Source organism: Phodopus roborovskii, unplaced genomic scaffold (assembly GCF_943737965.1).
Source record: "Phodopus roborovskii unplaced genomic scaffold, PHOROB, whole genome shotgun sequence".
In the NCBI taxonomy this organism is placed as follows: Eukaryota; Metazoa; Chordata; class Mammalia; order Rodentia; family Cricetidae; genus Phodopus; species Phodopus roborovskii.
In genome coordinates, this window is record NW_026126618.1 from 4,565,496 (window position 1) to 4,581,168 (window position 15,673).

At 38.6% G+C, this 15,673-nt stretch overlaps 1 protein-coding gene across 1 annotated transcript in view; it reads left to right on the forward strand.

Moving 5' to 3' along the window:
• Positions 1 to 663: 663 nt before the first annotated feature.
• Positions 664 to 15,673, forward strand: part of Cdk17 (cyclin dependent kinase 17) — a 28,565-nt gene continuing 13,555 nt past the window's right edge. The window contains exons 1-6 of the mRNA XM_051206382.1: positions 664 to 810; positions 6,509 to 6,673; positions 10,190 to 10,323; positions 11,350 to 11,475; positions 12,958 to 13,014; positions 14,030 to 14,144. Of these exons, the coding sequence (XP_051062339.1) occupies positions 693 to 810; positions 6,509 to 6,673; positions 10,190 to 10,323; positions 11,350 to 11,475; positions 12,958 to 13,014; positions 14,030 to 14,144 (715 nt within the window). The 5' untranslated portion in view covers positions 664 to 692. The remainder of the gene's footprint in view (positions 811 to 6,508; positions 6,674 to 10,189; positions 10,324 to 11,349; positions 11,476 to 12,957; positions 13,015 to 14,029; positions 14,145 to 15,673) is intronic.

Below are 15,673 nucleotides of genomic sequence, written 5' to 3' on the forward strand. Positions count from 1 at the left end.
TGACATCTTGTAAACTGTAACATGCATCCTGATTTCAGAAATGTTTTAATTTAGAAGGAAAGGTAAATGTTAATCTTACGGCTACGCTAAGTCTTAGCTCTGTTGCCTATTATTTGATGATTTGCTCTAGGGAGGTCTTTCCCTACCGTGAAAATGGGATAGGACACAAATCTGACTTGTTCCTGAATGACAGTTGAGACTTGTGATGGAACCTAAGCATCAAACTAACAGTCCATTTTCACTCTAGGATTCTCAGAGGGCAGCTTTAGGGAATCTTCATTCCTTCTTATCACATCATTCTTAAGGTCTCTCTGTGGACCTTTTATTAAATTTCCCCTTCTGTTAATGCCAACTAAATATACTACTAATCAAATTACATCTCTTGAGGGGGCGGTGTGAAACAGAGTTCCTCTGTGTAACAGCACTGGCTGCCCTGTAGACCAGGCTAGCCTAGAGCTCACCTGACCCTGCCTCCCAAGTGCTGAGATCAAAGGCGTGCGCCACTGCCCAGCACCAAATTACATCTTTTTAACAAAACATTCAGATTCTGTGATGTTTGCTTAATATACTCCTGTTTTGGAGATTTACTGTAAGCCCAGAATGACATTTTTCTTGAGCAATAAAATATTGAAAGCTTCATTTTTGCTTGTTTTTGACTTTCAGAATTTCCCACGCCACACCCAACTGATAGGATGAAAAAGTTTAAGAGGAGACTTTCCCTCACGCTCAGGGGAAGCCAGACGATTGATGAGTCGCTATCGGAACTGGCTGAGCAGATGACGGTGGAGGAGAGCAGCAGCAAAGACAACGGTAATACCTGGGCGGGAGAAATTGAACTACTTCATAAATACAAGCTCAACCTTCTCTTCAGAAGCTGGATATTGCGTTTCTGTTTATCTCGTTCTTTGGTGTCTTGGAAACAAAAGACCAACTCGAATATGCTTGGCTAATGTGGTATTCTGCTATCCCAACAATGCCAGTGTCCTGTTCCTGTACCTTTCTGGTTTTATTAGTTCTCAAATCAGAGTGTAGTCTATAAAATTATAGTGATTGTTAAATACCTGTTTGTAAATTAACATTGAAATATTTTACAGCTTGAGTAAGTTGATGAAATTCTTGTTTGTAGCTTTATCATAGTTTTATAGCATTCTAGATGTGTACTGATTGTATAGATTACAAGGTTCATCAGATGAGTGAATTCAGATGAGAGAATTTATTATTTTCTTATTTAATGTACCACAGTGTGTTCATAGTATTGAGAACTTGAAAGACAAAAACATGATGTTTCATTTGACAGTGGTTCTTACAATACAAAGAAATAGTATGCAAATTTTAATATAAAAATTTGAAAGATTTGTTAAGCTGATTGAATTAAAATGTAAACTTGGTGAAAATTTTAGAACAAGGTTAGATAGTCAAAACCCAAATAACCCTAGGAATGTCCTAGTGACCAGGAGGGAGCTCATAAAAATGGCTGATAATGAGCCATGGTTTGCAACCCCTGGAGAGCTTCCTTTCTGTACTTAAAGTTCTGGTTGGAGATCTCTGGCAATGGTTGGAAGCCTGAATGCCTGAGCCATAGCAGATATATGCTGTGTTTCGGGACAGGCAAGGGACTCTGTGGGTTAACAGTCATGGTCTGGAACTGCAGATGTACTCACTCCCCGAAGTGCTGCTCATCAATCTCAAGGTGTCAGTTTACCCCCCCAGGCTTCAGAGACTTTGCTTTTCTTCCTCAAACAAATCATTATTTGCTGAACATTGTCCATGTTGGCAGAGCCGAGACCCTTGTTCTCACTCTGCAGTCTTACATCAGTTTTCATGGTCTATGTGCTTTGCTGATGCTTTCCTTGATGGTTTGGTTTCTGACAGGAGAGGAAAAAAGGAACTCAATGAGAAATTTAAGACGATAATTTGGACATCATTTGTTATAGGTGGTAAAATGTGTATTTGGCTTAGATCTTGAAGATAATTTTATACTATTTATCTCTCTTATAAAAGGATCTGTGAAGTACATGGAGCAAAATCCTACTATTCTCTCAGCCTCCCATTGAGTTCTTGGTGGTAATGTAATGGTAGTTGAATCAAGTTTGTTCATTCTTGTGCTAGAAATGTCTGGCGAGTGTATTTGCCAGTGATGTTCAGGGATAAAAGAGGCCCGGTGTGCATCATGGTGCATGGCTTCAGGAATGCATTCCTAATGAGTATTTGATTACCAGACAAACTTGTTTTGTTCAAACTGTATAGGCATCTGGTCTGTGGACCTGTAACGGTGGCCACACCCCCTTGGGTGTGGTTTCAGGCGGATGGAAGCTGAGAGGAGCTTGAGGCGTAGATTTTTCGGGGGTGGGGTGGGGGGGTGGTCAAAAGATCCAGTAGGGACAGCAGGGAAACACTCCAGTGGTTCTTTCTGTTCTTCTGTGTGATTGTTCCCCATCTTGGGCCTAGTGACATAATTATGTCCTCACCCTCAAAACTGAGGCATGGAAGGTGTACTGACTTTGTTTAGAGAGCTAATTAAAAATGTAGAGTGACTGAATATTTTCTGGAATATTTTAGTAAGTATCTTAAAATCTGATTAGCTTGTAACAAATGGTGATCTCTTGTTAGAGTTTCTGTTGCTGTGAAGAGACACCATGACCAGGACAACTCTTATAAAGGAGAACATTTAATGGTGGCACACAGTTGGGCACGGTGCTGGAGAAGGAGCTAAGAGTTCTATTCTACGTCTTGATCTTCAGGCAGCAGGAACAACTGTGTCACACTGAGCATACCTTGAGCAAAGGAGACCTTAAATCTTACCCCCGAGGTGACACAGTTCCTCCAAAAAGGCCATGCCTACTCCAACAACCACTCCATATGGGGCCACTTTCTTTCAAACCCTGGCCCACATAGGCTTGTAGCCATGTCATACTGCAAAGATACTTTCAGTCCAACTTCAAAAGCCCCCATAGGCTGTACCAGTCTCAAGCTTACTTTAAAGTCTAAAGCTCAAAGTCTCCTCTGAAATTCATGCAATCTCTTAACTGTAATCTCCTGTAAAATAATAATAATAATAATAATAATAATAATAATAATAATAATAATAAAAATAAAAAACCAGATCACCTACTTCCCACAAAAAATGGCATAGGATATACGTTATCATTCCACAATGTAGGTAAGAGAGCATAGTGAGGAAATACTGGACCAAAAACCAACTGGGCAAACTCCAAACTCTGTATCTCCATGTCTGATATCAAAATAGTCTTCAGATCTCAACTACTTTCCACTTTTTTGGCTGGAATACCCTTCTTTCTCTGTACTGGTTCCATTCCTTATTAGCAGCTCTCCTCAGCAGGCATTCCTTGTCAACTTCATAGCTTCATGCCTTGGCCTCTCTGGGCCTCCATGCAGGGACACCCCTGACACATGCATGACCGAATTGGCTTTCCTTAGTCTCAGAGGAAGAGTCCACAACTCCTTCTATACTTGACTCTAAAGCTAGAATCACGTTGCTGAAGCTGCCAAGTTCTACTGCTTGTTGGAGTTGGATCATGGCCTCTCATTCAAGTACATCTTTACCAGCTTCCTGCCTTTCATGTTTCCCTTCACTGTCTAAGCTTTGCTATCCCGAAACTGGATCTGTCGACCAGGCTGGTCTCAAAAGCAGAGATCTGTCTGCCTCTGCCATTGAGTACTGAGATTAAAGCCATTTATCACCATACCTGGCTCTAAGCTTTTCTTTAATTCCTTTTCACAAGTTGGAAACTTAGCTGGGTAGGATCTTGCCCTGAGGTTACCACTCCCTTTGTTTCATTTCTTAATCTGTTTTTCTCCTTGAACACAAGACTTCGCTCTATTCCATATCCTGGTCTTCTTTTTCTCCTCAAATTGTACATTTTGTATTTTTCCTTGCTCAGCTTGCTACTTGTCATTATAAATCTTCATTAGAGTTAACACTAATAATAACAGGACAGGGTCTATACTAGGTGGTTTTGAGATTTCCTCTGCTGACTGAATTCAAAACGCTTCAATTTATAGACGAGGGCAAAAAAGCAGCCACATTCTTAACCAAAATATCACAAGAACAATCTCTAGGCAACATACAAAAAAAAAAAAAAAAAAAAAAAAATCTTCTCTGAAACCTCTTCACCTATCCCCCACAGTTCAAATCACCCTCAGCACCATTGTCTCCTGTGCACCTACTAGGATGGCCCATCAAGTTCAACTGCTTTTCTGAGCCACAGTCCCAAGGTCCATATTCTTTCAAACAAATCATGATCGGGCCTATCACAGCAATACCCCACTCCTGCTACCAACTTCTGTCTTAGAGTTTCTATTGCTATGAAGAGACACCATGACCACAGCATCTCTTATAAAGAAAAACATTTAATTGGGGTTAGCTTACAGCTTCAGAGGTTTAGTACATTATATTTATAGAATCGTTCAGGCAGATGTGGTGGAGAAGGAGATGAGAGTTCTACATTTTGATCTGTAGGTGGCAGAAGCAACTGTGTGTCACACTGAGCATAGCTTGAGCAAAGGAGACCTCAGAGCCCACCCCAACACTTCCTCCAACAAGGCCACACCTCCTAATAGTGCCACTCTGTGTGTGTGTGTGTGTGTGTGTGTGTGTGTGTGTGTGTGTGTGTGTGTGGTGTGGTGTGTGCGTGCGTGCACATGCTTGTGGTGCATTTTCTTTTAAACCACCAGAGGTGAAATGTTAAAAATACCTGTATAAGTTCTTTATTTGTAACAGACATTAAAGAAGAAAAATAGGAATGCTGTTGGTATTCTCCCTCATCAGAGTGCTTGAAGGCATAGGCAGACACTGATTTCTCTTTGGCATGAGCTGCCATAATCAGTTGCTGCTGTGTGTAACATAGATTTCATCAACAGTTTTGACAGGGATTCTAAATCTTGTTTTTGATAATGTCAGTGCTTACTAACTAAAAGTAAACATATTTTCCTCTTCGTTTATTTTTCCTCCTGTTTTGTTTCCAGCATAAGAACTACACAAGGCAAGTTGCAAAAGAGATAAGAGTTCACATCAGTATAAGAGTGTATGTGGACTGTAATCATAATGTACATAATGTCATAAATTTATAAAGCAAAAGTGGTCTTTGTCTGAAACCGTGTTGGCTTAAGGACTAAGTGACATAGCTTGTGGCTTCTCTGAGTAAACTGCCCCAGACCAATTTTTGATACCCTGTCTCTAGTTTGATCACAAACACGGTCAAGAGCCCCTGTTATGCTGTCATTATGTGTAGGCGTGTGGCTGAGGCGTGTATTGTAACAAAAAGGAGTTCACACTTGCAGGGTTGTAATTTTATAAATGTCTTAGTGCGCAGCACCTTTGGTTATCTATGGTAGAACTTTCAAATAGAATTTAAGAGATTTCTGTAGTTTTAATAACTATCACAGTTTGAAGGCTTAAACTCAGTTCAAGATGTTCTGCTATAATTGTAATTCACAGTACATTGTGTAGCTAGGATATTTGCACGTTGACTGGTGGATTGATTCCAGGAAAGAAGAACCTTGAATTTTACATATTGAATATTAAGTCAGTTTGTAAAAATAAGCTTAAAGTTGTTAATCTTGGCTACTCTGCACATACTGGCCCAAACTTAGGACAGCTGTATTTAAATATAAATTGAAATTTATAAATGGAGGCATGAAATATTGTTTCTGAAATAATATGAAAGATAACTGAGAAAAATTATGTTTTTGTTTTATTTTGTAGCACTAAGAATTAGACTTCGGGCCTCACACCTGCTAGGCAAGTGTGTACCACTGAGCTGTAGTCCCAGCCCTAGTTCTTAAAACTTGTCATACTTTTATTTGTTTTATTTTCTCTAAAAGGTAAGCATAGAATTACCATTTGAACCAGCATTTTGGAGAATATACCTAATAGAATGGAAATAGGCTCTCAAACAAAATACTGCTAAGATTCTTCCTCACATGTGGTTAATTAGTTCTGATGTATCATCAGATGTTTCTGCTCCATAATGGGTCTTTTCTTGTTTAAAGATTATTTATATAACAAAATGCCAAATGTGGAGTGATTATCTCAACCTCCATATTGATATACACTTAAGCATTTCTGTTTTATTCACTAATTGACTTACCTTTCTGAATTTTAACAATAGAAGTATACATTTCTTTAGGTATGGATTATGTGTGTTATATTCTACAGCATAGTTAACCATGAGCCATATATAAGATAGGCAGCACGTGGAGTAATGTCAAGATAATTTTAAGATGTAAGTGATTTGATAATAAAAATCCTGGTGGGTTGTATGTATTAGTGACAGAAGTTTTGGCCATTGGACCAACTTAAAATGTATTTTCCTTTTTTCATAGAAATTATTTGAACTCTAGCACTTTGAATAAATAACTGAAGAAGTGAGTTTACATATAAATGATCTCCATTACAATGTTTTGTTTGTTTTGTTTCCTTAATCCTTCGCATCTGTTCCTGACTCCTTCGATAACTGGAATGATTCCTGGATATTGTGAACCACAGAGCCTATTGTGAAGAATGGCAGGCCTCCGACATCTCACAGCATGCATTCCTTCCTTCATCAGTACACAGGGTCTTTCAAGAAGCCCCCATTGCGAAGACCCCACAGTGTTATTGGGGGGAGCCTTGGTTCCTTCATGGCCATGCCCAGAAACGGAAGCAGATTAGGTAATGGATCTGTTGCACTTAACTTTGTGATTGGAGGACATGTACCTGGTTAGCTCTATGAAGAGGGAGAAGTGCTCACACCGTAGAGAAATAATGTTTGTGTGCATGGTCATCCAGCAGAGCCTCTGCAGAGAGCAGACAAAAGATGCATCGTAGTGTATAGTCATACCTGATAGCTCTTCAAATCACTACCGCATCAGGAAGTAGATTATCACCTGACTTGTTTTCCTTTTGCCTGTATGTCCTTAGAAATATCTAGAAAAAGTATCTGCAAGTTTTTGTGTCTCTGTTGTTTTCTGATAGTGGTATGTTATGTTTTTCACTTTAAACATAGCGTTTCACTGTCCCATCCGTTTGTTGCCTTTACCAAAGTTCCTGAATATGTTTTCTACTGTTTGTTTCAGTAATTTTAAGACTGAGCCTCACTACAGTGAGGTGTCACCTGTAAGCAGTGTGCATTAACCCTTTTGGTGCAGCCCAAAGAATACTGTGCTGGAGTCATCTTAAGCTGGTGCATGAGAGATGATGTCTGCAGCTGGCTGTTAAACATAGCTTTAAGTGCAAATTTATAGTGAAGCAGCTAAATTTAAAGACAAAGTTAATGAATACTCCAGAGTTATCCCCTTAACTGCTTTACAACAGTCTACCATTATCTGCTCTTTGAAGGTTATTTGGTTATGTGTTAATAGTGATAATATTACAGAATAGTGTGCCGCTGTATGTTTCTATCCAGCATCACATGCCCAGTAATACTATGCCAGTAATTTGAAGTCAGCCATGAAGGGAAGATTTATCTTCAAGAATTCAGGTTTGGGCTTATAATTTTGTTGGTTGTATAGACAAGAGATTGGTTAGTAAATGTTTTAGATTTTATGGGCTATTGTCTCTGTTGCATATTCTTTCTCTATGGGTAAAAAACCCTTTAAAAATACAACAAACATTTTTAGTTCCAGAGCAGTATAAAAACATCTTTTCTTGCCTGGTGGAGATGGTGGTACACACCTTTAATCCTGGCACTTGGGAGACAGAGGCAGGCAGATCTCTGTGAGTTCAAAGCCAGCCTGATCCACAGAGTTCCAGGACAGACAGAGCCACATAGAGGAACACTGTCTTGAAAAACAAAACAACAAAGATCTGTTCTTAAGACTTTTAGTATAGAGTTAAGGTAGTAATACTGAAAATGTAATGTAGATGGAATTTAAAAGTGTATTATGTCCTTGCTGGTTTAATGGTAAGTGGCACAAAAGTTGTATCAGCAAATATCCTCTAGTTTCTGGTAACTCCTCACATTTTGGTGAAGTCCTTTCCCAGGCCTGCATTATTTCCCTTGTATCTAGAAGGAGACAGAAACTATTGTGCTTGTCTGTTCATGTGAGTAGTCTCTTGGTTGAGTCACATGGCACTCACATGTCTATTCATATCTGAGATTACTGCCTTTGCTTTGTAGTCCTTTACAACAGGGCGGGTTGGTTTTTGTGTTTGCCTGTGGGTTGGTTGGTTATTAGTACTGGGGAAGTGAACCTGCTGCCTCACTATGGCAAGCTATGAGGCTCTATCACTGAGCTTATGTGGCCTTGTATTTGTCCAGGCATGTCTGGAACTTGTGAGCTTTCAGCAGATTTTTGGTATTTTAGAGGCTGCAAACTTAATTTTGTAGTAGATTCTCTGAATAATGCTTGGAACACTCAACGGAGACGCCACCATGCTGTGTAGCGTCAGGTGTCTTCTGCCCTCTGTCTCCGGTCTGCAGTTCTGGGATTATAGGTGTGTGCCACACATCCTTCTTGCTACCGGCGTATAGGTGTGTGCCACACATCCTTCTTGCTACCGGCGTATAGGTGTGTGCCACACATCCTTCTTGCTACCGGCGGGTAGCAGCTTCTTAAGTCTTTTCAAGAAGACTTCTATGAGTTGGTTCCATTTTGTTGCTGATCTAATGATACATTTAATGAAAGAATAGTCATAAGAAGCAGAAGGCCAGGTTTTTAGTCCAGCTGTGTGATCTGAAAGTCAGTTAATCTTGTAAGTCTCTAATTCCTAGAATTTGGAAAAAATGAGGCAAGTTACTGAACTTCCCAAGAACTATTTTGAATCTGTAACTTTATTCAGTTCTTGATAGTAATTTGAGTTATTTTTCTTGTACATTTTTTTCAGAATTTAAAAATATAAAGAGATTTATCCCTCTCCTCCCTCTGTGTCCCTAGTGTTTGGATTAAAGGCATCTGCCACAATGCCTGATGTTCTAGTTTGCTTTATATTGTTGGGAGAAATACCACAATCAAAAGCAATTTGGAGAGAGGTTACTTTTTTGTTTGTTTTTATTTTTTGACTTACACACACCAAAACAGTCCATTGTTGAGGGAAACCAAGGCAGGAACTCAAGCAAGGCAGGAAGCTGATGGAACTGAGGCAGAGACCATGGAGACCTTGCTCCATATGGCTTGTTCAGCTTGCTTTCACATACAACCGAGGGCCACCTGCCTGGAGTTGTACCTCCCACAGTGGGCTGGGTCCTTCTGTATCAATTAGTAATCAAGAAAATCCACCACAAGCTTTCTCACAGGACAATCTGATGGAGACATTTTCTCAATTGACTTTCTCTTTTCCCACATGACTCTAACTTGAGTCAAGTTGGCAAATCACTATGAGTACAGTTAACACCTTGATAAATAAACACATCACTATCAAACCTCAGCCTTTCCTTTCCTGTTTTCCTCCCAAATATCATACTAACAGTTTATAACTATAAAACATATCTTTAAAAGTTTCATAGTTTTTAAAATATTCAAATACTAAACAGTCCAGTCTCTTTAATATGTCCATCATATCCTATAAATCCAAGGTCTCTCAATTTGAGCTTCTGTAAAATAAAAAGCATTACGATGGTCTTATTCCAAGTGGGAAGAAACAGGACACAATAAAATCACAGCAAACCCATCATCTAACAGTGTCTTAGTTTACTTTATATTGCTATAATACACACCACGATGAAAAGCAACTGGGAAGAAATGGCTCATACATCTCAGTCACAGTGCATCTTTGAGGGAAGCCTGGGCAGGACCTCAAGCAGGACAGGAACCTGGAGCCGGGAACTGAGGCAGAGCCCACAAAAGCAACCTTGCTTACTGGCTTGCTCAGCTTGCTGTCTTATACAAATAAGGACCCACAGTGGACTGAACTCTCTCACATCAATCATAAGTCAAGAAAATTCCCCACCAGCGTGCCTGTAGGGCATCTGATGGAGACATTTTCTCAGTTGGCTTTTCCCTCTCCCCAGCTGACTCTAGCTTGTGTCGAGGTGACCAAAAACCTAACCAGCATACCTGGCCCGAGGTTGTCTTGTAGGAATTTATGTTTTGATCTGTTAACTACATATATGTGTGTCCAGAATACAGATGGCTTTGAATACATTGATTTCCATTTTGTTGTCTCTATTTTACTCATAGTGTTAATGGATTATGCTTTGTAGGAAGCTCTACTTTTGAAGGGTAAACGATGCCTCCTTTTCTGTTATAGATATTGTTCATGAAAATCTGAAAATGGGGTCAGATGGCGAGAGTGACCAGGCGTCTGGGACTTCATCTGATGAAGTCCAATCACCTACAGGTGTTTGCCTCAGAAATCGTATACACAGACGGATCTCAATGGAGGTAAGCATTTAAAAATGCAGACATGCCTTTGTCAGAACATTGAGGAGCATGCACACAGATGGAACGAATATATGCTCATCTGGAACTTTCCATGAAGCCTTCCAAGAGCTGTTTCTTTGCCTTCAGTGAGCTGGAGTCTGAATGTTTCTTTTTGCTAATTACTACCCCAAGACAGCTATACATTAATTATAGCTCACATTCTACAGAAGACATTTTCTTAATCACACCTTTTCAATGGGCATCTGGGCACTTTGTAGTTTATATCTATGTTTTAATTTTAAGAGGTATAAATAAACTGGGACCAGCTTGTTTTCTTACTTAGTAGTCTCTTCTGTATGGCTCAGTAAACCCATACATCCCTATGACACATCTAAGTTATTTCTCTCTAGGAGGAAGAGTTGGGGTGGGGTGGGGCTGCAGAGGAGGCTCAGCAGTTGAAAGCGTTTGCTGTCCTTGCCAAGGACTTGGGTTCAGTTCACAGTGCTCATGTGGTTCCAGGGACCTGATAACTTCCTTCTGGCCTCTGAGTGCACTAGGCACACACATAGTTCACATACATAAATGTAGACAAAACATTCAAACACATAAGTAAATATTTAAAAACCCCAAACAATTCATTTAAAAAAAAAATGTATGCTACAGTTATGTGGACAGAAGTTTGTTATGACTATTACAATTTCAGCATATCCTGTAGCTAAAGCTTCCCCAAAGATACTGACCATGTTTTAAAATAAAACCAAGGGGCTAAAGAGATGGCTCAGCAGGTAACAGCACTTTCCAGCAAGTGTGTAACCCACCCACGATCAGTTCCTGGAACCCCCTGCAGAGTATCCTCTAGTTGCTTAAGTGATTACATTCTGTGTTAGACTGCTTATTTCTACAGAGTGTGATTTCAAAGTAAAGATCAACTTAAATTTGCTTCTGTAAAACTAGTTCTATAAAACCACATTATTTGCCTGTGATTATAGTAATTTTTTTTTCTCGCTCATCCCAAGTCTAATGCCCTGATCTTCCGTGGTTTGGTAGGACTTGAATAAACGGCTTTCCCTGCCTGCGGACATCAGGATACCTGATGGGTACCTGGAGAAGCTGCAGATCAGCAGCCCACCCTTCGACCAGCCCATGAGCCGCAGGTCCCGGAGAGCCTCCTTGGTAAGTTTCCAGCCTTGCACGGTGTGCTGAGGGCGCCTGTTTGCTTTTTTGGAGTGTAACTGTTTTTTCCTTCCTGTCCTCCCCTGCTTCCCTCGCTCTCTCCCTCTCGATGTCCCTTTTCTTTCTTCCCATCCTTTCCCGCTTTCACAACTTTGTTAAACCCAGGGGTTTGCATGTGCTAGGCTCTACCACCCATTTGTACCCCGGCCCTGAAATTTATTTTTACATGTAAATTCTAAGTCGTTCAGCTTTATTACATTATTGTCATTTTTCATACTTGAGGGTGTATTGGAGCGGACTTAAGTTATATCTTAGTTTTGGATGTATCTGCTGGATATATGTATACCATATGTGCTAGATGAGCATCCATATGTTGATGATGGATTTTACAGCAGAGTACCCAGACTCTAATTGCAGTTTAATGTATTTTTGTGGTATTGTCATACTTGTGTAACCAGTACCCGGATGAGTAAATGAAAGCTTTAGACATTTTCCTGTTAGTTTTCTTCCTCCTACCTCACCTTACCCATAATCCCTGCTTTCCAATCACGAAGGGTAGTTTTACATATTGTTTTGATTATACTCTTCATAGAGTGATTTTATATCTGAGCCTCCTAAGTGTTCATAGTTAGTATTTATACTTGGTGACCATACTTTTTTTTTTAAAGTAATCAATACTTTCTGACATTATTTTCTGTGAGAGAGGGTCTTTCCAGTCTGGAATCGCTGTGTAAATCAGAGTGGCTCACTCATCCGCTTTGCTCAACCTCCTTAAGTGCTGGGAATCACAAATACATTCTACAATACCTGAATCTCATTTCTGCTTACTTTGATTTAACTTTTGAACTTTTATGTAGTTAGGAAAATATGTTATAACACTTAAAACTTCACTCGTGTTTACAAAGTGTTGTTATTGTAATTTCACTTCATTTTTCATGCTATTGATTGCAAAAAGTAAAGCCTTAATACCAAATCACATGTAAGGTAGACATGGTGATGCTAAAACTTTTTCTATTTTTTTCATAAAACTACTATATACATAAAAATTATTAAGAGTGCAAAAACAAACAAAAAAAACATGGTTAGTGATTCAGTAGTACACCTATGACTACAAAATCTGGTTTGCTGAAACCAGACTAAATAGTATCATAACGTGTTTTTTAGCATGACATGTATATATCATTGTAACAAAAGTCTAACAGCTCTTGTGAGGGGAGTCTGCAGATTGGTCAGGGTTTCCAATGCCTGTGGTGCCTAAACGTTTTAGGGATTTAAGTGTTCATTAACAGATTAGCTGGTTCTTACATAGACTTTTAATTATAAACTTGACTATTTTTAAACCTTCTGACCTTCTAATATCAAATGGTTTTAAAAGCTTGACATGTTTTCAACAATTTCATACTTTTTAGAATAGAGTTAGAAGTTAAAAGAAGAGGTAAATTTTTAAGAATTGTTGCTAAATTCATAAATGTTTGCTTTCAGTCAGAAATTGGGTTTGGGAAAATGGAAACCTACATCAAATTGGAAAAGCTTGGGGAGGTGAGTATACTCATATTTTTTAAATTAAGACATTTTTTTTGTTATTCAAACTCTCAGTTAGTCCATAATTTTTGCCAACCTCAAAAAATACAGGTTTTAGATATTATCATTCAGAAGATTATATACCTAGTTCTGAAATGAGAGTAAAACTAGATAGAATAAATTGTCTCAGTCCTTGAAATCTTCCATCAGTGCAGATGAAGTTAATATTTTTTGATAGAATTGAAATCATTTGTTGAAGCACAAATGCTGTGTTTTGTGGGTAATGGGCTAGGCACCTGCTTGTTACCTATTAGAGTCTGTTGTGATCTGGACATGGTGTGCGTTCAGAAAACTATCTGTAGAGAGAAAAGTGTTCTGTCAAAGGTGAGAACACTCTTTAGGCTCTGGCTTTCTTGAACTTGCTTCTTTTCCCTGTACTGTTGTTGATTTAGAAAATGGCCTGCCATCAACAGTAAGAGAAAGGGCAGAGAAACAACAGGCAAGCCTCTAGGGAGCTTTTTAAAAGACGGCTGTGTGCACAGATTCTGAAGGGTGTGAAGGCACGCGTCAGGGTTTATGCTTGAACATTATCAGCACATTTTCAGTGATAGTGCTCAGCACCCTGTGGGTTTTGTACATCATTACATTAAGTGCCTTTGATATTAATCCATCGATTCTGTTGTTAATATGAAATAACGCAAGAGTAAATGAAATGCATTTTTATACTTTGGAGACACCATAATGTGATAGGAATGTGGATATTGTCCATATGGAGCTAAGTCATTACGGTAAGAAAAACTGAAGGTAGACTTCAGTGTGCATTAAGGCTAGAAACTGAGGTTGAGGCTCCTTACACCTTTTTGAGATGGAGCCTCAGTATGTAACCCTCAGCTGCCCTGTAACTCACTATATAATAATGTAGGACAGGTTGGCTTCTGCCTCCCTCTGCTTCCTGTGCTGGAAGTAAAGGCATACATTACTGTGCCTGGTGACTGTCACATTTGAACAGTGTCCTCCAAAATATATTTTGTAGGGTACATATGCAACAGTATATAAAGGAAGAAGTAAATTGACAGAGAATTTGGTGGCATTAAAGGAGATCCGCTTGGAACACGAAGAAGGTGCACCCTGTACAGCTATAAGAGAAGGTATGATATTTATATAAATAGTTCAGTTTAAACCATATTAAAAACACTGTTTGTAAAACGTGCTCAGGTATAGAAACAGTCAATGGCTGGAAGCCATCTTTAGACCTTAGAATTGTTAGTTCCTAAACTCAAAATATTCAACAAATTGTATTACTGTATATTTCATAAATACTTATGAAGTTGTTAAAAATCTGTGACAGATAAATATTTAACCTAGGAAAATTTTATGTATTGGTATACAGAGACCATGACAACAATAAATTTTATTAAATATAAGAAGTATATATATTAACTATAAGAAGTAGCATATAAACATGACCATTTTATTTTTAAAAATCAGATAATTTGATAATAGATACAACGCAGAAAATATTCTGATTATGATCTCCCTTACTCCTCCTCATTTTCCCACTCACCCAAACCCACACTTTCTCCATCTCTCTCGCCTATTAAAATAACAATAGACATAAAAATTAAAATACAATAAAAACAAATCAGAATAGAACAGAACAAACAGAAACAAAAAGAAAAAGCACAAAACACATACAGATATCGGGACACATACATACACACATGCATACACACATACACATACATACACACATGCATACACACATACACATACATACACACATGCATACAAACATACACATACATACACACATGCATACACACATACACATACATACACACATGCATACACACATACACATACATACACACATGCATACACACATACACATACATACACACATGCATACACACATACACATACATACACACATGCATACACACATACACATACATACACACATGCATACAAACATACACATACATACACACATGCATACAAACATACACATACATACACACATGCATACACACATACACATACATACACACATGCATACACACATACACATACATACACACATGCATACACACATACACATACATACACACATGCATACACACATACACATACATACACACATGCATACAAACATACACATACATACACACATGCATACACACATACACATACATACACACATGCATACACACATACACATACATACACACATGCATACAAACATACACATACATACACACATGCATACACACATACACATACATACACACATGCATACAAACATACACATACATACACACATGCATACACACATACACATACATACACACATGCATACACACATACACATACATACACACATGCATACACACATACACATACATACACACATGCATACAAACATACACATACATACACACATGCATACAAACATACACATACATACACACATGCATACACACATACACATACATACACACATGCATACACACATACACATACATACACACATGCATACAAACATACACATACATACACACATGCATACAAACACACACACACCCACATTTGCAAATCAGTTTATTAAAACAGAGCTTGTGGCAAATGATTGGTGATAAGGAAGAGTAAAAGGCATCTTGAACTCTGTAATCTCAGG